A 21497-nucleotide genomic window follows, 5' to 3' on the forward strand; every position below is an offset into this window, starting at 1 on the left:
TGACTTCGATATTCTGTTGGGAGTGCTGAATTCTTTGAGTATATCAGTAATTGTATGTTATGTTAATTTATTGTCATTAGTCAAGTTATAAATAAGATCTCCTACCTCTTTGGGTTACCTGGAAGAGATCGCTGAATAGCGATAAGGTCGCCTAATTGTGCTACCATAACTTTTATGTACAAATTTTTAGTATTCATTCATTCATAATATCGGTAATAGTTATGGAATAATCGCTAGGTCACACTTGATGATTACATCCTGTAGGTATATCAAGACTATGAAGGTATGTGCTGCATTGCAGAAAGTAATAAAATGTCACTGTCCTATATTATTAATACTTACAGAAAACAGTCAGGTTGAGTGTCAAATGTAAGATTTTGGAATTTACAGTATTTCTAGGTTGGAGTTGCTCATCAAGTCCAAAAGCCGAATCTCGTAGGACAAATGGGTTTTCATCAACCTCGTAAAGTATTAGTTTTTTGTTTTGAAATGCTGAATTGAGGTCTGAGCGGCCAGCTCAAGTTGCATCCTCAAGGACGTGCAAAGTTTTGACATTATGGCATAAAAGTAATCAACACGCAACGGCCACATATCCTTGACGGTTTTTCATTCTTAATACTGGACCTGCAGAACTCTGTTTTGTTTTAGCGTATCCAAAACTGCATGTATAAAAGGATGCACAGTCAAATTTGAAAAAAGGGACTTTAAAACATTTTTCAAACAAAGTGCGAATCAGTAGGCTATCATGATAGTTCTAACAGACAATGCTCTTCGCCTCTCCATGTCTGCATTGTCTTGAAATTCAGAAGTCACAATGAGCATAATATATTTAAAACTTTCTACTCTTGATTTAACATCCGACAGCGAGAAGCCTCCCCCTGACGGTCAATATGCTGGTTTACTCACCTCTTACTTCCTCTAGATTGTTTTTGAGGACGACATAAATTGATATGCCTGGTTCACCATTGGAAGCGGTCATTTCGAGCTTCTGTGCATGGTTTTCTTCCAGACCTAGGACAGTCGAACGACTCATATTTAACTTCTCTTAACTAACAGAGATATGAATTTTGATCCGAAATAAATGTTTTTATTATTATTATAACATTGACTACACCCTTCGTCAAGTAGCGCTATAATTTTGCTCGCATCTTATATTATTCAAATCTAGATTAAATTTCCTGCCGTCTAGTTTAAACATAAAAGTCAAGATACTTATAGATTTATAGATCTATTCATAAAATGGATCTTTTGAAGAACTTGTGTGAGTATTTTTCTCCATGAATATATCAAAATTTAACTATAAAGGCATGTATATTTTGTTTTACTCTAGAAAGAACATATAAAGCTTATTACAAAAATCATAAAAACTAATAAACAAAACAAGTAATTATCATTGAAAATACTCATATAATAATTTTCCACTTTTTTGTCGAAAGGTCTGTGTAAATTAAAACAAAAACACAATATACATAAATATTTTTTTAATATAATAAGCTCTTAGCTTGCTTCAATAGACTTCAGATGATTCACTCAAATCACCCTAATTATAGGCAATCTATTGCTACACGTAAATTAATACGCATTGACAGAACGCTATGCGAGCGATCGCCTCGATCCGGATAGGTTCACACGTCGTTTACACACGGCTCAGGGGCTAAAGATAGACAGGGAACGGAAACGGAAACAAGGGCTGACAAAACGTCAGTTTGACAGACGTCAGGTTAGAAAACATTACAAGGTCATTGAGTCATTCGGTAAATGACTGTGTAGTAACTGTCGTCGGGTGTTAACTAGAAACACACAGCTTGACATGCGTCAGGTAGCGGGAGTTACTCTCCTGGCAACACGCAGATGTAGCTCGACTGTATTTTAGCTCGTGTGGGCGCGTGTCGTATTGTAGATATATGTTTCTTAACGTATTATATATATGGGATTGATTAGTACTGACATGCGTCGGATAGCGTGGGGTGGCGTGGTGTTTTGATAGTATATCTTGAGCTTTACTGACTTCTATGACTATGACAATTATTGCTAGTGTATGTTCGTCACTAGGTACTGCAACGATATAATAAATTATTTGCGGAATTTTTGTGGCGATTTTCGAATACTATATATTATCAACAATTGAAGCCAAGTGAATACTATGTTCAGCCAAATTAGTGCTAGAATTCCGACATAAATCTGCAATAATCTTCATTCATAAATAAAACGAAACAATTGACTTTCAAATATATTTCAGTAATCAAAATATAATAATAGGCTTACATTAATAGTTACAATCGTATCTCATGGCGTGTTCGAAATACTCAAAAGATTCCGGTTAAAATGATATCAAGCTGCAAAAATTACACAACGAAATTGATAAATTAAATTTAAATTATTTACATGCCGAATTACAAATCCCAATACAGCAATATATTTTTACATACAATTTAATTCTTAAGTGCGTTATTCACAATGTGATACAATATTAAATTTAACAAAACATTAAAGCAACACTCCCGGCGCTCAGCTGTCACCGTGACAACGTCAACGTCATAGATAATAGACGTGCTGTCAACTTTGACACATTCCTCAAATAACATGATCGTTGTACCCGCGCTTATTCTAGTGTACAGTAACTTACGTTGTGCATTTAACATCTTAAAGTTAAAAATAAACTTTCCATTACATACATAATACATTTGTTTCGTTATATTTTCAATTTGATATAACTACGCATTATTATCCTCAATTATAATCCTGTATTAGAAAATTGTGTTAATACTACAAAATTGTTATTTAAAAATATTTACAAATAGTCTTCTCCGGTTAGATATATATTTAGAAATAGTTTTAGGCAAGCATCGACGTGTCTTATCTTATCTATTCGAAAGGAAACATAAGTTAGAAAATTATGAGGAACTTGATTCTATGTACATAATATTTTTTATCTTAAAGTATTAAATATCACAAATAAAATTTCCAAACTATCATAATATTATGAGCAATTATTTAACTACTATTGGTCAGGGTTTTTGAGTAGCGAAACAAGATAAATATCGGGTGTTGTAAACCTTTTGCCATAATCACAAACACACAATAATTTATCAATTAAACATAACTGCGAGCTTCAAATCAAAACACTGATAAATATATCTAAGTTAAGTAAAGTAAATAGCTGCCATAATAACAGCCGCAATTATAGAACAATAACAAAAAAAGTATAAAAAACCTCAAGATCGAAGTTCACGATTGAAGACTTTTAAATTTTGATCCCCCATTTGTCTTTTTCTCAAAGTAAACACAAAACCTACATAGTTTATTTCACAATTAATCCTGCTCGAAATGGAAACAAAATCATTCACATCACATCATCGTGAGCAGCATAGAATTCTTGCGATATACACTAGTTTTCGCCGACTAATTGAATACCTATCTATTACGCAAACCATTAAAAAGCCACTTTAAACATTCCATGTTACATTTATTCCAACATGCATTGCTATGCAGATGACAGCACTGGTGATGCCGTACACAAAAGGCCATGCAGGTCTCTCTCGGGAAATCGTCGACCAGTGCCGGGAGAAACTTGTGTCTTCTATCGAGTCCTCTCTCGAGAAGGTCGCGGAATGGGGTAAATTGAACCTTGTCCAATTTAACCCCCAGAAGACTCAAGTTTTCGCGTATACCACTAAAAAAACCCCATTTGTCGTATCACCGCTCTTCGAGAACACTTCTCTTAAAGCCGCGCCTAGTATCGGAATACTGGGTCTCTAAATCTCGAGCGATTGCTAATTCCGTGGCCATCTGGAGGGCAAAGCCAAATTGGCTTCGAAGAAGCTGGGCGTCATCGATTTTAAAATATTTATAATAAAGAAATATTGAGTCCAAAATTAAAAGAATGCGCTATTTTATTCAACCATTATGGTTTTATATTAAAATTAATTGAAACTCGGGGTATAATTTTTGTTTTTATAGTATTATTTCACCGCGTCAAGTACAAGTTGGCACTTAACTTTACATCTTTGAGGGATAACGCTTACAAGTTTTAGCGTAATTATGGAATTACAAAATAATATATTATGGTACTAATATTCGTCCAGACAACATATTAGTCTTTAAGCACGCGTCAACTTATACTTGACAGACTTATGTCAAAATATATCTTTAACTAATAATGTCATCTACTATGACACTGACAGCTGTCAACTGAAACTCTGTAACTTAACAGTATTCGAAAACGTAAGAAATGAAACTGTCTCGTTGTCGAATAAATACTCTATGGTCAATCGATATTCAGATATTAGCATTTTCTAACCTAACAAGCTACCAAAAGATGGCAGCACCTGTCGTCCTGCCAACTTTATCACATTCATAACGCTGTGCCCTAATTTTGACGAGTTAAAAAGATTATTTGTGCTGGACTTATTAAATTAAATAACAGATGAAAATCTTAATACTTACAGTGATGTTATAGATTAAACGTAAATGTAGTTTTCTTGTAACTGATTTACAAAATATATTAAGCAAATTGTGTACAACTTATAATTAGTAATGTTTGCGATCAAAGATATATTGTTAATTTGTAGTTTGTTTTTTAAAGACTTCATCTTACTCTTGACAATCTGTAGAAACTTTATCGATCTTATCTTAAATACAGGTTTAACTAGTTCCGTTTAAAATAAATCAATTCTAACGTCAAACACTTGGTGCCTGTCCCGACAAATGAAAAGAAGTAGACAAAAAGTATTTTTACTATTGTTACTAAATTTCCCGCCGGATTCTACTTGAGACTAGACATTTTAAAATTGTGGTTGCAGTTTTTAATAAAATAAATTTTAAATTGGCTAAAATAATCCCGTTACAAACGAGAACGAATTAATAAATATTAATAGTGACGAAAAAGCGCTTAGTTTAAGCCTAATTGAATAAAGTTTGTTTGACTTTAACTAATAAATAATGAATGCTTCTGTCAGGCAACGGGGCACCCGCCCAATAGACATATTTTCTCGCGGGCAGCGAAAGTTTGATATTACGATTTATAGTAGTGTTTAGGACAGACATAACGTAAGTTAACGTTTTCAACACAGGATTTATCCAAAAGTATACTAACCCGCCGATAAGGTGTAGTAAAGGCTAAGTGATCGGCCTTAAAATAAACTTGGTATAAAGTTACGCCTGAGAATAAGCCGAGAATATGCAAAATGTTTACAAATAGACATTTTGCTTATTATTCGTTTATTCGGACGTACCTATAACGTTTCCCGCACTTATTTGCAAAGACATTCGGAAAACTTCAGAATTGTTATTGTATTGACAGTGTTGTCAGCGATATAGTCAACATTTTGTATATTCTCTTATTATTCTCAGGTATAACTTTATGTCAACTTTATTTGTAAGGCCGTAATTTTTAACTCTGGTATAAATATCAAAATTGTGAGGTTTGTTTTGTATAACATGTTTACGATCGTCGGATCTTAAGGATTCAATAAAATTAACATAATAATAAATTAAGTAATTGTATAGCGTTTGAATTCAACCAGCACAGCATAATCTTTTTAATTATAAACGTTGTCGACACTAGCGCCACTGTATCATCTGATAAAGGCGACGAAGAAACAAATCAAAATGGCCGCCGGCGTTACTTTATTCGCCACACTGTTGTATTTACTGCTTTGTTCGCATGTGCCTGAAAAGGAATAAATAATTATATTACATATTATGACGACTCATACAGTTTAGTTTACGGTACGGTTAGTGACCCTGCCTACTCAGCTAGAGGTCCCGGGTTAGAATCCCGGTAGAAGCAAACATTTATATGATGAATATGGATGTTTATAAGTATTTATGTATGTTAAAGTAAATATATTGTATTAAACATATCATTGTCTTGTACCCTCAGGCTATGCCTAGTTTGGGGCAAGATAATTTGTGTGTCAATAATTTAAAAAAGTGTGTTTGTGTACTTATGTATACATACAAGAACTGATACTTCTTTGGCGTTATAAAAAATCCTTAAAAGGTCGTTTTGGGCACCCGCTATTTATATACAATAAACTAGCTGCTGCCCGCGACGTTGTCCGCGTGGACTTGAGCAGCGAAAATACTATGTACCTACTTATATAATACAATTTTGTATTACAAGGGTCAGAGATGATGGAAAAATAAGAAAATATTTACTCCAAGATTTTCAAATCCCTTACAAGCGTGATTTGGCTCTATGGCTTATCTGTAACCTTGACCGTTACTGCGAATGTGAGTTTGCTTGTTTCGCTCACACGCTACGATTATTATTATTAGATATGCACTGTGCATGTTGTCAGAGGAACAGGATATTGATATATAAGCTTGTAGTAAATGGCGAGCATGTACTTCCCCGGGGCATAAAAAGAATAGGGAAGCTTTAGGATCAGGGGGGTGATTAGTCGCTTGCTACGTCCCCGTTACCTTGACCCACCTTAGGGTCATTTACCAGTGGGAGGCCCCTTTGCAGGATGCCAGCTAGATTATGGGTACCACAACGGTGCCTTTTTCTGCCGTGAAGCGCTAATGTGTAAGCATTATTGTGTTTCGATCAGAAGGGCGCCGTAGCTAGTGAAATTACTGGGCAAATGAGACTTAACATCTTATGTCTCAAGGTGACGAGCGCAATTATAGTGCCGCTCAGATTTTTTTTGGGTTTTTCAAGAATATTGAGCACTGCATTTTAATGGGCTGAGCGTATTAATAATCATCAGCTGAACGTCCTGCTCGTCTCGTCCCTTATTGTCATAAAAAAAATAACGGATTGCACTCCGTGAGAGCCGGCAGAACTGAAAACTTGAACATTAACCTTGTGCATTTTTAAATATTTAGGAATGGTTAGGGAATAATTTCGCACGAATTGAATTACGAATTCGATATCGATTATCGATCAGGTCACGTGTCCTGACGCGAGTTTTACATTTTATACCCATCCTAAGAAAAGTGCTCAACGCCGAACAAAAAAAATAGCGGGTACTAACCGTTGGAGGTGAGATTGTAGGCTTTGTCTCCGTGCCTGCCTGGCACCGCTCCTCGGTCACAAGATACGGCCACTCCGCTAAGCGAAACCAACATGTTGCCGCCTGTATCTGCAAAACAAATCTTATTATTATATAAACATTACTATAATTATATAAAATTAAAACTATCATTACGGGGAAATGTATCAAGAATACTGGCAGCATTTCTTGGTTTCAGCTTGTATTTCCAGTAGGCCTATAGAGGCGCGAAGATAGTACTTTGTACATTCTCTGCGTCTCTGGGCCCAAGGAGCCAGGTGTCTCGACACTAAACGGCAAAAAGATGTAAGAAAAATAAGCGTATTTTTCATATACTTATTTCCAATATAAAAAATAATCTAAGCGTTTTAAAATCACAGCACTATAGTATTGTATAGACCAAAGAGTTACAATATTCATTTTATTTTATTATTTTCGGAAAACTTACATATTAACTAACAGGTACTATAATTAAATTCTGAAAGCTAAATATGAATTTTCAATAATAATCTATATATATAAAAGAGAATGTATGTTTGTATGTTCCCTAATAACTCCTAAACTATTCGACCGATCTCAATGAAATCTTTTGTAATAAATTTGTTGAAGCTCAAGCAAGGGTTACATATATTATTTATATGGCAAAACAACGTTTGCCAGGTCAGCTAGTCTATATATATATATGAGATTTCCACGTATATAGTCACTCATCACGATATCCCTGGAAACATAAGGCGTAGAGACTTGAAATTAGGTAGATTTATTCCTTTCGCCGAGTGAGAGATCAGCTAAGAACGGATTTTACGAAATTCCAAGTTTTTGTTTTATTATGAACATAACGTCTGTCGGGTCTAATAGTAAATTAAAACTAAATAACTGAAATAAAGTAGCCAGGTTTAATATAAAAAAATGTTAGGTACGTAGTCAATATGTAAGTAAAGATGAACCATTTATATTTAACATAAGTAGTAATATATCAGCGTACAGACCACCTGACATCCCCTTATGTATTACCAATTTAGATTTTTCAATGTGTGTTCCAAGGTCAGTTTACGAACCAAGTAATCGATCGAAATATCCTGAGTGAGCTTTAACATAAAGCGAGCCTTGAAATCGCGTAATCCCTATCAATAGCTACGCTTCTGTAGAATGAAGTGAGCCCTATTATCGTCAGAGTCCTATTAACAGCTACGGTTCAGGGGAGGTCTGTCATGAATTGAGGACTATTATCGCCTGAGTCCTATCAACAGATATGTTCAGGTACGCTCTGCCATGAAGTGAGCCCTATTATCGCCTGAGTCCTATCAATAGCTTAGCTCCAGGTGAGCTCTGGCATGAGATGAGCCCTATTATCACCTAAGTCCTATCGACTGATACGATTCAGTTGCGTTCTTCCATGGCCCTATTAGCGCCAGATTCCTATCAACAGCTAAGCCTCACATGCGCTCTGCCATGAAGTGAGCCCTATTATCACTTGAGTCCTATCGACAGCTACGGTTCAGGTGAGGTCTGTCATGAAGTGAGCCCTATTATCGCCTGAGTCCTATCAACAGCTTAGCTTCAAGTGAGCTCTGCCATGAAGTGAGTCCTATTAGCGCCTTATCCCTACCGTCAGGTAATCCCTATTATTACCTGTTATCACACATTTACATGTTAATACACGCAAATAAATATAACATCAAATCACGTGACATATTGTTGAACTGTCGATCAAAATGTGTGTCAACACACACACCATAACCATAGAATGTAAATTGGTTGCCTACAGGACAGCCTATGGACCAAATACTATGTAATATCATGCGATAAAGTGTATAAATAAATAAAAATATTACCATTCGAACGGGATGTGTACATGAAGCAGAATGTCCGCGGATGTGTGGAAGAGCGCGCTACAGGCGCCGCGATCAGGAACCCACGACCTCCTTCCTGCCAGCTGCCGTAGCAAGTGTACACTGGAAAACATCACCAATAATAATAAAGGTCATAGTAATAATATGAACTGGAGAACTAACATGTATGTATGTAGTATGTGCAGTCTGGCACAATATTGCCGCCGCACTTATTTCTGTACTTGCTGTAGAACTGCCACCATACCTATTTCTGTACTTACTGTAGAACTAACTATATGTAGTGTTCATACAGGGCAGTACTGCCACCACACCAATTGCTGTAGTAGCTGTAGAACTAACTGTATGTGCAGTGTTCGCCCGGGGCAGAGGGCCTACCATCAACTTTTAATAAGCGATGCGAATCCGATGCAGTTCAGTTTAGGTACCTAAACTGAATTACTAAAATTCGTTGGCGTTTGGATCGCTTATGAAGAATGAACGAAATAAAATTGCGTTTCGAAACCTAAAATGATATGATTTTAGCGGTTTATATGCGTAGAAAATACTGAAAATACATTTTCAAAATTGCGCAATTGCGTCAAATTATAAACCATTAAGCCCTTTTTTATACTTATTAAATAATAGTAATATAAATAAATATAGTTCTTTGAATTACAAGTTAAATGTTTGCTTATGTTGTTTCGTAAAAATAACGAGTTATGAACGCACCTCCACATTGATGTTTGATTTGACTGGATCACAGAGTACATTTTTATTAATTCGTTCTTGCGAACCGGCTATCGCCCGGGCCCTTACTGCCTCTTCTTTAGTATTTTCGTTTTTGGTATTTATTTTCAGTATTTTGCTTTAAAAAAAAGTCCAATAAAGTATTCTCATCTCATCTTTAATCAATAAAATTTTTCTTTTCTATGATTTCACTATTTTATAAAAGTTATTAACAACACGATTCACTTTCCTCTAAGGAAGTAGCAACTTTTTCGAATCGGTCACTTTGACAAATAAGCTATCCAGTTTAGGTTGAAATAACACCTCATGGTACGGATGAATGAACGAACTAAATCAGTTTGCGATTCAGTTGAGATCATTTTTGACATTCAATTGACATCATTGCGATATAATCAGTTGATTTGACGTCAACCTAAATTAGATAGCTCTAATCACGTCGTGGTACGAAATAGCAAAGCAGTTCATTTTAGATTGTCAATTGAATCGCAATAAGAGTTCATGGTAGGCCCGCAGTACTTTACTAAGTAGACGATGAAATATTGTTATTAATGATTTTTTTTCCTTTATATTCTCCGTCTTCGAATACTGTTATTGTCTCACCTATCATTTTATATAACTATAAATATACAATATGATAACCACCAGCCATCGCTTCCCTAGATCATACTTCGTCTCACGCTGCCGCCACAAGCAAAGATCTAAGAGCGGATTCGATCAAACTTATTTTGGCGGTATAAAAGGTTTAATACAGAATAACAGTTATCAGATAAAATATATCACTTATCACCGAGTAGACGTATACAATCTAAAAATAAAAATAAACAAGCTGTCAACATTTGATATTTCACTCTGTTATCCTACAAAATTGAATTCTTATGGCATATTATGTCACCTTAGAAGAAACCAAAGAACATGGAATTTTGTCGGTTTATACATGCGTTCATCATATAAATTCAAGGAGTACATTATCCTCGTGTCACATCGCTTTTGGTCGAATCCACCCTAAGATTGTGCTCTGTTCCTACCTTATCGTGCGGGGATTATAGTTCTGTACTACTCACCAGTGCTAGTACATGTGGATTTAAACTCGATGGTGTCCTGAGCGTTTCCACAGCCTACGCTCACTGTTTCATCTTCCCCCACATCACCACCTACTGCGCATAGAGATGTTCCCTCTCCATTGACGCTCTCATCTAAAAAAATCATAAGATTAACTCCCCTTAACCTTCTTAAAAATGTCATAGACATGTATAGCCTATTATGTACAAAATATTTATTAACTTAAAGTTGTCATAATAAATGTATTAACTAATAAAAATAAATAAATCAATGATTTACAACTAAAAATATGTCGGAAAAAAGTTCTTTCTGAAGTATATTTGTGTGTCGGAGATAAATAGCCGAATCATGACTGAAAGAAGTTGATCCTGAAGTATATTTGTGTGTTGGAGATAAATAGCAGAATCATGCGTGAAAGAAGTTCGTTCTGAAGTATAGTTGTATGTGGGGGATAAAAAGCAGAATCATGCGTGAAAGAAGTTCGTTCTGAAGTATAGTTGTATGTGGGGGATAAAAAGCAGAATCATGCGTGAAAGAAGTTCGTTCTGAAGTATAGTTGTATGTGGGGGATAAACAGCAGAATCATGTGTGAAAGAAGTTCGTTCTGAATATAGTTGTATGTGGGGGATAAAAAGCAGAATCATGCGTGAAAGAAGTTCGTTCTGAAGTATAGTTGTATGTGGGGGATAAAAAGCAGAATCATGCGTGAAAGAAGTTCGTTCTGAAATATAGTTGTATGTGGGGGATAAAAAGCAGAATCATGCGTGAAAGAAGTTCGTTCTGAATATAGTTGTATGTGGGGGATAAAAAGCAGAATCATGCGTGAAAGAAGTTCGATCTGAAGTATAGTTGTTGTGTGTGGGAGATAAATAGCACAAATATGACAGAAAGAAGTTCGATTAGGATGAACATAAACAATTAGTTTTCCTGTTTATTATGCATTTTTAGTAGTTATGTTTTGACTACAATTAGAATAAACAAAAATAATAATATATAACAAGGTAATATATAACATACCTATGTTGATCTGTTGTCTTCTTCTTCTCTTGTCGGCAAGAGAGTTTATGATGGAATATCTCCCGATCAATGGACATCTTGTTGGAGTCAATGAAGTTGCTGAAATAATAAACAGTTACATTAAAACAATGAAAATATAATAATCTATGTATTTAACAAAAATTAAAAGAGCAAGTATAGAAATAGAACCTGTCGTGTGCTCTCGTAAGCTCGTAAACGAACGGTTCAGTAGCTTCGCAGAAGATTGAAACACTATATACTTTTTTTAAATAATGTGTAAACGCAACTAGAGGGCGCGACAACAATAATAACAGGTCTCTCAAACATTGACGTACAATAAACATCTAGACTCTCAATCACGCTCAAAAATTGTCTGAAGCAAAACTCTGCCTAAGCGGCTATTAGGCAGAGTTTTCATTCAGTTGTGTTTTGACCGCGCTTTGAATACAATGCCACGCAATGACAAAATTTTCAGTGAAAAACTGTCCAAATAACAGCATAGCCAAACTTAAAAAGGATGGAGTGTTGTATTTCAGGTAAGCGCGCCTTTAAATTTAAAGAGACGGAAGTCTGTTTTGCTCAACAATCAATCAGCTTCTTATGAGCGTATACAATAGACATTGAACATTAGTGCCACGAAATGAGGTGTTAATTTAAGTAAATGTTTTAATGCTATCTGTTAATCTTAAAAGTTAATGCACATATACAACGAAATTTTTGACGACCTTTTAATAGGCGTTTTACGGCCGTTCCCAATATTCAGTCTATCTCTTACTTGAGATAAAAATCGTAACTCTCGTTGACTTTTCTGTTCCAATAAACTTATCGACGGTAACTCACCTTATCCGTACACGCTGTCTGTCAATGGGACGACGTACAGCTTACCAGCGCAGGGATAGAAGTTTGTATGGAAATTGCAATTCACGCGTCCCAATATAAGGCGATTAGAATGACTTATCGGGTATATTGTGACAGCTTCATATTATTGACAGCTAAAGGTAGTAATTTATCTCTATCTGTAGATAGTGTATTGGGAACGGCCGTAGGTCAATGCTCACAAATCAGTTATTGTCTAGACGAATTCGAAGCTGATTAGCTGAAATTGGGGAGACACAATGTACGCATATTTTTACATTTTGTAATATTGATTTCCTTTAACAAACAATCCTTTCAATATCTTTCAAATTAATATATATCATTGAATTATTATTGGAACGAAGTTTCGCATAGCATGTTGTGGAAAAAGATAGTTCACTTGTAAAAAGGGTAAGTTGTGTCTGTTTCCCCTTTGCATCGCATATGCAATCGCATAGACCATTGTTGTTGTTGGTACCAGGAGAACATAAGAGTTGCTCTAAGTTCTAAGTCCGTGTTCCATACATAACAACATCTAGCCTATGGAAACCAAGGCGTTATAGCCCTATAGAGGTTTGTAATCTAAATAGTTTTTACGTCTAAGAAAAAAATTCATCATAATATCATTATTTTTTACATTAAAAATTTTTGGACAAGTTATTCGTCATATCAGTAATTATATTTCTACGTGTCTGGACTACAAGGTTCGGAAAACACGATATTTCTAGAAAGAAGTCGAACAGTGCAGTTGGCAGTAATAGTTATTTATGCAACTGTTGTGTAATAAGGGGTATTAAAACACGAATGTGAAATGTGATAATAGTATCACATGAGTGTTTTAATACCTTATAATCAACAGTTGCATACAAGACTTTATTTAAACCCACAATATGAATCTTCTATAAAAGATTCTGAATCAGTAAGTGCTTACATTTTCACGTTCTTACTGCTTAAAAAAGCATTATTAAAAAAGCCAATCCTAGTAAAAATAATATCATCCAAAGTAGTGTTATTATGAAAAGGGATTATGTAATGTTGTATTGAATTTCATTACAACACTCGTTTGGATGATGTAATGGTTTTTAGGACATTTGGTTTTTTCATGTTGGCAATAAGCTAACTGTTTTAGAACGTTTAATAGAGAAATAAAAGGATGGGTGTACATAAAAAGAAAAACATGACTCTGTAGCCAGCTCCAAGGTTAAGGTTCCTTTACGCCGGAAAGTACTTCGACATAACAATATATAATAATTTATAATTTGAAAAATCCACGGATACCCTTTCATACATTATTGGGCCTAGATCTAAAAGGATGAAATTAGTGTCGATTAATAGCTTATAAATTAACAAAAACACTGAAAATTTGAGGAATTTCAGCAATCAATAAAAGCAGAGTTACAGGTTTTGTAAAAGAGATATTTAGCAATATAATATGAGTAACAACCTATACTAAACAGCTGATTTATGAAATGCAATCGTTATTTTGTTGTATGATAGCAAGAGTCGTACAAGTTAGCAATAAGTACGTAGAAAGAAAGCAGTGGTCGAGGAAAATATCAATAAAACAATGAGAAACACTCAAAGTCACTCAGAACGCATTTAGAATCGACTTTTTCTTCAATCGATTTCTTTATTAAGTTAATATTTAGTTTTCTTAAACTAAAGACATTATGTTAACTATGATATTTATTTAGGTACTTTTATTGAATCAATCATCTGGTGGCTTTGGGATCAATTCCTTAAACTCATTCACATTAATCAATTATAGTAATCGATATCCCATTTTTTGTGAATTTTATGATAACGAAAACTTAATTTTAAGATTTCTCGTGTTCTATATTGCGAATTTGACATACTAAAATGTGACCATTGTTTTAAACCATATCTCAACTTATTACATTTTGGCCCAGAAATCCCCGTCTCCTTTATAAGTGAAATATTAATAACAGCATAAGAAACTCCGTTCTAACCGGGTTTACCACTAAAATAAACGTTTTTTCTTACTATCACAGGTTGTATTGGAATTCAGTACAGCATACTCACTGATCAGCGTGATGTAAGGAGGTATCTGGTGGTCGCTACAGGCGTCCTGTGGTGTCTCCCAAAGTCTGCCCTGCTGCAGCTCAAGCACGGAACTGCCCCGTCGGTGGAACGTAAGGCAAACATGTCCGGACTCACTGCAACCAGAGGATACATTTAATGGTACTAATTATTTCGAATATATATTTACCCGAATACTTAGTGAGATGGTTGTGATTTTTTTGATACAAAAGTATATTTGGTTGAAGCAGCCCATTGCTTTAAGGGAGTTCGAGTTGGGTATGTCCACTTAATTACTCCTTTTTCTTAAAGAATCTGCGGATTAGAAAATCCCCAGTACTACAGAAGATGGTAGTGGTATGGAAGTGGTGCCTCTGAAGGGGAGCAATTGTCATACATTTCATATTTGCAATAATATTAAGGTTTTCCTTACACAGATATTACTAGTTAAATAATAAATAAGTAAATCATAATGACTTACCATCCTCTGGTAACATGGGCGACCAATTTGATGTGTTTCTTCTCTTTTTGCTCCAAAATTGAGTGACATACTAATCTTTTCTCTTCATATGTGCCATTTGTGTTCATAATCTGAAATAGAGATAAAATATATAAAGTATATCTTCTTTCACAGATAACATGAATGAAATGGGTGTGTGGGCGGGGAAAAATTTAAATGGCCGCAGGCAGAGGTGTGCAAACTTTTATAATTGGGTTGGTTATACTTTATTACTTTTTTTTAATGTGCTTATTTTCTGAAAATAAATGGGTAGATGTTCTCAATATTTGATACCAATATACGCTTTACGATATAGTATTGGTTATTTACAGCAGCCTGTAATAATATATACTAGAGATGCGCCGAGTACTAGTTTTACCGAGTAACCAAGCCAAGTACTAGGCCCAATAACTCAGTTCAATCTAATTGTTTGGAATGCGTTAAATGTTACTTAGATCGTTCGAAGTAATCATCAAAATTACCAGCTCAACATTCTCATCTCATAATATCTCCACACTAAGCTATTTTAAAATATTTATCAAGCTTTCAAGGTTTAGAAGGTGACAAATATTATTGTTTTTTTGCCAAGTACCGAGTATTAAACGAGTACTCACCCCATCTCTAATATATACGTATAATGTGGCGTACTTTTAGTGTGGCGTTAATACCTTTAGTGTGGCGTTCTTCGTTGTGAAATGATACTGGTGTGTGTGATCGAGGCTGAACCATTTGTGATGTTCCACGATCCAGCTGGGGAAGTGGCAGCGGTTATGTTCATCATCAGCTGGAAGTATACGAGCAATTACATTTAGATAAAACATGTTTTAAAGGATTAAAGCACGTGTAATTTGAACTGTTATTTTAGCCAACCCAACGTTTCGTGACCCTTTCAGAGCACGTTTTCAGGAGGACTGCGGTTGACAGAAGTTGAGATAGTATTTGTCATAGTTGTCATCAGGAAGTTTAGCGCCATTTGTTGTCTCGGAGGTGGTATTTGCTGTAGACCGATGGTTTTTGGCTAAAGTTACTGACAGTGGTGATGGCAATAAAAAAATCTGCCATTTTCAATCTGAAAGTTTCATTAGAAACTTATATGAATTTGACGTGGTTCCAGGTCGATACAACATAGGCAACATTTATAATACGGTGTTAAAATCTCGTTGAATGGCCCTAGGTTCAAGCCCATTTTAATTTTGTAACATAGTCAGCCACACTGGCTCAGTACGACTTGGTCTTCTCACACAATATATGAATTCCTTTGCAGGCATGTAGGATTCGATGTTTTCCTTAACAATAAGAGCGTACAGTAAACATACTCGAAAACACATTGATACTTGGGATTCAGACGACGTCATGGCATTTGCACCACCGACGCTCTAATTATTTTGGGATTCATTAAGAATTGGAAACCAGCTAAATACAATAATAGTTAGGAAAATATTTACATTAAAGGCTAATTAGAAGTTAACACAGATATCTTATATCTTTAAACGAGCAATTCTTGTATATATATTGATCTGAATCTCGGAAAAAGCTCCAACCATTTTCATAAAATTTAGTATACAGGGAATTTCGGGGACGATAAATCGATCTTGCTTTCAACTTAACAGCATGAAGTTTTATCCGTGTTTTAGTGAGAAACAGCTACAATAGCAACAGAATACAAGGGTAAATTTCGCCACTATATACAAGACTATAATAGTTCAGATGGGAAATTGGGTGATCCGGAAAGCAGAAGACCCCGGGGTTTTCGAATTCAGAGTTAGAATCCAGGGTTAGTTTTTTTTGTTCAAGTTTTGTACACTCTTAAAAATCCAAGCAAGGCTAGGTAGTCCGGATATTTTACTAGTTAATTACAGAATAATAATATTATATCTTCACAACAGGGGATCATAAAAGCAGAAGTTCTAATTAATTTGAGAAAAGAACATGTTATTGATAAGTACGTTTAAATTTTACAATTGAATAGTTGAATAAATCTACGTCAGTTTTTGAGTACAAGTTATCATACGATGTGCAAGTCTTTATACATAATTACTTCATAATCTTTCAACCGTTTTTATCAAAATACCTCACCACTGTTATTACTACGAGCAAGTTAACACAGTTAATCATTCATTTAAGTTATCAGCGTATATTTCATTAGGAGTAGTATTCTACTCCGATTCACGTTAACAAATCCTACTCACTGGTAGTAAGCTTCATAGTCCTACTGCCGTCGCTGGGTGAAGACAGACCGTTGCACGTCGCGTCGCCCGACTGTGCGATTATATACGACATGCTTTTGTCGCCATGCTGTGCTTTGTAGATGAAACATCTGAAAATGAAACAAAAATACAATACTACTCTATTAGCAACAAAATATTTTATCATTATTAAATCAAATCAAAAATATTTTATCATTATTAAATCAAATCAAAAATATTTTATCACTATCAAATCAAATCAAAAATATATTATTTCGTATTGCATAACACTTGAAATGTAATTTTTTCATACAGCTCATTCGGAGGGCAGATTTCCTTAGAGAAGAACGAGCAAGAAACTCTAAGATTGCTCTGTACAAAACAGAATGGTAGATATTACAAGTCCTTATTTTCAATTAAATTTACAAATCATTTCAATTACAATATATGCAAAGTGATGCAACAAAAGATTGATATTGTCTGGTTATGGGCATACGGCACGAGGAGATTGGCCTATTTGATGGACTGACCAAGTCAAGGCAGTAGCGGACGGATCAATGAAAGACAGAAAGAACTAGGAAAGAAAGAAAAATCATTTGTACACTTAGGTTCAAAATGTCACTTAGCTTGAGCTTTAATGAGAATAAGTGGCAAGAAACTAAATCTTTAACTAAAAATTTATTCAAACGTTTTGACTGTGATAATCATAAAAAAGTCAACAGAGAAGTGCGTGTAGTAGATACAGTATCAACTGTAAGTAAAGGTGTTAAGAGGACAGTCAAATATTTAAACTAACAACTTCAAATTGTATATTATCTATATAAGCATAAACATCCCGGAAGACAGGTTCACAAGCATGACGCATGGACCAGCCATCGCTTGCCTCGCACATACCTTTGGGAAGGTAACCCGCCCCTCGAGCAGTGCCATTTAGCGAGCATGAAAGCCCAAACACGCGAACTGAACTATGAAAACTTAATATGACTTACGGCTATCAATCCTGGGTTCATACGAATGAGACATACTCAATGTGACAAATTTTCAAGGTGTCAGCGCGCAATGGAGAGTAGTATTCTAGGCGTTAGGAGAAAGGACAGGAAAAGTAGCACAGAGGTAAGGATGGGGACAGGAGGGAGAGTTCAGTAGAAAGATTGAAGTGGAGATGCTGAACGTTTCGGTCTAAAAGGTGCCGTAGCTAGTGAAATTACTGGGCAAATGAGACTTGACAACTTATGTGTGAAGGTGACGAGCGCAGTTGTAGTGCCGATCAGAATTTTTGGGTTTTTCAAGATCCTGAGCGACACTGCATTGTAATGGGCAGGGCGTATCAATTACCATCAGCTCAACGTCCTGCTCGTCCCGTCCCTTATTTTCATAAAAAAAGACTTTTAGAAATGACAAAGTATACTAATTTGTATCAGATACTTACTATAGGAATAAATGGCGTGCAATTTTAATTAAATTTGTCGTGACGTTTCGCTTTTAATGGGGATTGAAATGTATAAAATAAATATGGATAACAATCTGGCACCCAAGAATCGAAAAAGAGATGATGGCAAAATAAAAGAGGGGGAGACGAAATTTAAAAGACAGGTGGAAAATTATGCACTAGGACAGCAAGGGACAGGGTACTATTGAAGAATTTGGAGACCTATATACTATACGATACTAAAGGCCACTATAAATAAAATAAAGTAATATTTTATTAGTGAACTGGTGGCATATAATATTCAAAACTGCCTCCTTACTTCTAACTAGTTTTAGTTTGTTTGGTATTAGCTTATGTATTATTTTATAATATTACTCACCTGTACGTGTCCTCATCTGAAGCGATTGAGTTCCTCCTTTGTACTTGTGATATCTGTCCAACCAGATATCTGGTCGAGCCTTCCTTCCACGAAGCAAGGCAAACCAGCTCTTCGACTGAAATTTTATACGAAACGGATTTAACTCTTTACGTGCACTACTGAGCGATACAAGAAAACCTTTTTGATAAAGTTTTAGCAGTGGGAGGCTCCTTTACACAGGATGCCGGCTAGATTATGGGTACCACAACGACGTCTTTTTCTTCATGTGCAAGAATTATTGTGTTTCGGTCTGAACGGTGCCGTAACTAGTGAAATTACTGGGCAGATGAAACTCAACATCTTGTCTCAAGTTGAAGGAGCGCTATTGTAGTACCGCTCAGAATATTTCGGATTTTCAAGAATCCTGAGCGTCATTGGATTGTAATGGGTATGATGTATCAATTACCATCAGCTGAACGTCCTGCTCGTCTCGTCCTTATTATCATAAAAAAACATATTACTTAAACAGCCAGGGTACAGGGAGCGGATCGTTAGTAGTGGGAACTTGAACTACCTACTTAGGAACCGGATTATAAATCAAGCTTTTGACATACGGCAATTAGTGCCGTTATGTCAAAAGCTTAGAAAAAGATCATGTAAATATTGGTCCAACTGTGAATCCCTCTACCCCACCTCTAGATAAGAGATCAAGGTCACTTAAAACACTGCTAAAATAGTTGTGAATTCAAGCGATTTTTACAATAATTTTTAGCCATGACTATAGTTGGCCAACGAGAAGAGATAAAGAATGTAAACAAAGTTTCAGGGGTTGAAAACATTTTTATTTGAATAAATTAGATACAAATTTTGACCCTATTCTAATCGCTGTCGTCTGTATTAGATAAAGATGATTCGGCGGAAGAGTCCGAATCTGCCGTATTTATGACAATGTAACACAGTATAATGTAAATCAGTCACGGTCCGTTTGTTTACATTCTTTATCTATTCTCGTTGGCCTCAGTATAATAGAATGGAGTTTTTCTAAGTGTAAGATGTTTTTATATAATGTTACCGTTGCTCTCTGTGGACGGTACATCAGGACAGGCCATGTACCGCAGCAGAAGACGAGAATCGTCTGTGCAGGACTCCGCTCGCGACGGTGGGTAAACGCAGTCATGGGAGCCCCTGTAACGAAACCAACGAATATATAAATAATATAATAGGTGACCCGTACTCACGTTTGTCAAACTTAAAAAAATATTTCATCTAAATCAACCAGCGCTATTAATAACCTAAAATGTAAAGTATCATTAACAGCAAAATTTAAAGAAAGAAACAATTTAACTGATGCTTTTCAAAATATTCTCGATAAGGAATGAAGGCACATATGGTTATGGTTTGTAAGGTGGCTTTGATCCAGTTCAGTTCAGCCCTGTTTCACGGCGACCAGTGATCTATTGTGATAGCCACTGTTCACTAACGCTCATTGCTAACATTGATTCCTTTCATGAATCTTATTATGTCTTTTGCAGTGAGCTGACATATCTCAAGTGGTTGAAGAATTGGACTGCCCAAAGAGATGCTACATTTACGCATTAAAGGACCACATTCAGAGAGAATGTGTAGCGGGTTTTTCATCTGCACTATTACAGAATCTACACGCTCTGCAATCTCTGAGACCTAAGATTGAGAGGTGTTTGTTTGTTTTAATCTGCACTGCTCCGTTAATGTCCTGGTAATGCGTAAGTTTTCTCTACTTAGCCCTAGTGCCTCATTCGCAGCCTTTTTGTTGAATTAGGGTTTTGGAATGGGTTAAGCCCGGAGTGATGAAGGCACATAAGCGAATTTTTTAGTATCTTTATAAACAAACTTATACTTGTTACGCCTATTACTCGACTAAAACGAGTTTGGAAGGCTTTTGTGGGGCTTTTACAACATGATAACAGAAAATATTCAAAACAAATGTATTAGAAAATTCAAATAATTGTTAAAAAAAACGTTAATGTGGTAAAGGTTACTAATGCATAATTGTCTTTCTAAAACTATACCACAGATTGAGAATGGAGCGACCGCCATGAGGATATTTAAATAGATTTGATTATATCGAAATTTCATAAGAAAAAAATAAGGCCGCTGAATTTCTTGCGCCCGCTCTTCTCGGGTCTGAGGTCTCCAATGGTACTTTTGACGTTCAATAAGCGAGTTTATATACTATTTTGAAAAATGAGTTATTCTGATGAAATTAATATTTAAACTTGTCTAGGCTGACCTGTTGTATGTGAATGTGAAGGGTGCCGGGTGGAAGGGGCAGGGTTCTGGCACTGGGCTTGGTTCCTTCCTGAACATGGAGTAGAGTGGAGCGTCTCCAGTGATCTCCTCGCAGATAGAAGAGAGAGAGTTCTTGAGACTGCAATATGCTGGAAGAAGTTGGATTAAACGTTTATAATAAATATATTCCTTTTTCCTAACAC

At 35.6% G+C, this 21497-nt stretch overlaps 1 protein-coding gene across 2 annotated transcripts in view; it reads right to left on the reverse strand.

Moving 5' to 3' along the window:
* Positions 1 to 2217: 2217 nt before the first annotated feature.
* LOC126980182 (uncharacterized) overlaps positions 2218 to 21497 on the reverse strand; it is a 221091-nt gene continuing 201811 nt past the window's right edge. The window contains exons 5-16 of one of the 2 annotated variants that reach the window (XM_050829789.1): positions 21296 to 21443; positions 20099 to 20211; positions 19048 to 19162; positions 17243 to 17370; positions 15722 to 15837; positions 15036 to 15145; positions 14558 to 14691; positions 11660 to 11758; positions 10645 to 10776; positions 8840 to 8959; positions 6987 to 7094; positions 2218 to 5671 (exon numbers count right to left, since the gene is read on the reverse strand). In XM_050829789.1, the coding sequence (XP_050685746.1) occupies positions 5577 to 5671; positions 6987 to 7094; positions 8840 to 8959; positions 10645 to 10776; positions 11660 to 11758; positions 14558 to 14691; positions 15036 to 15145; positions 15722 to 15837; positions 17243 to 17370; positions 19048 to 19162; positions 20099 to 20211; positions 21296 to 21443 (1418 nt within the window). In that variant the 3' untranslated portion in view covers positions 2218 to 5576. Of the gene's footprint in view, positions 5672 to 6981; positions 7095 to 8839; positions 8960 to 10644; positions 10777 to 11659; positions 11759 to 14557; positions 14692 to 15035; positions 15146 to 15721; positions 15838 to 17242; positions 17371 to 19047; positions 19163 to 20098; positions 20212 to 21295; positions 21444 to 21497 lie in introns of those variants that run through there. The other variant, XM_050829790.1, reaches the window with a different exon arrangement.

Source organism: Leptidea sinapis, chromosome 5 (assembly GCF_905404315.1).
Source record: "Leptidea sinapis chromosome 5, ilLepSina1.1, whole genome shotgun sequence".
Taxonomy (NCBI): domain Eukaryota; kingdom Metazoa; phylum Arthropoda; class Insecta; order Lepidoptera; family Pieridae; genus Leptidea; species Leptidea sinapis.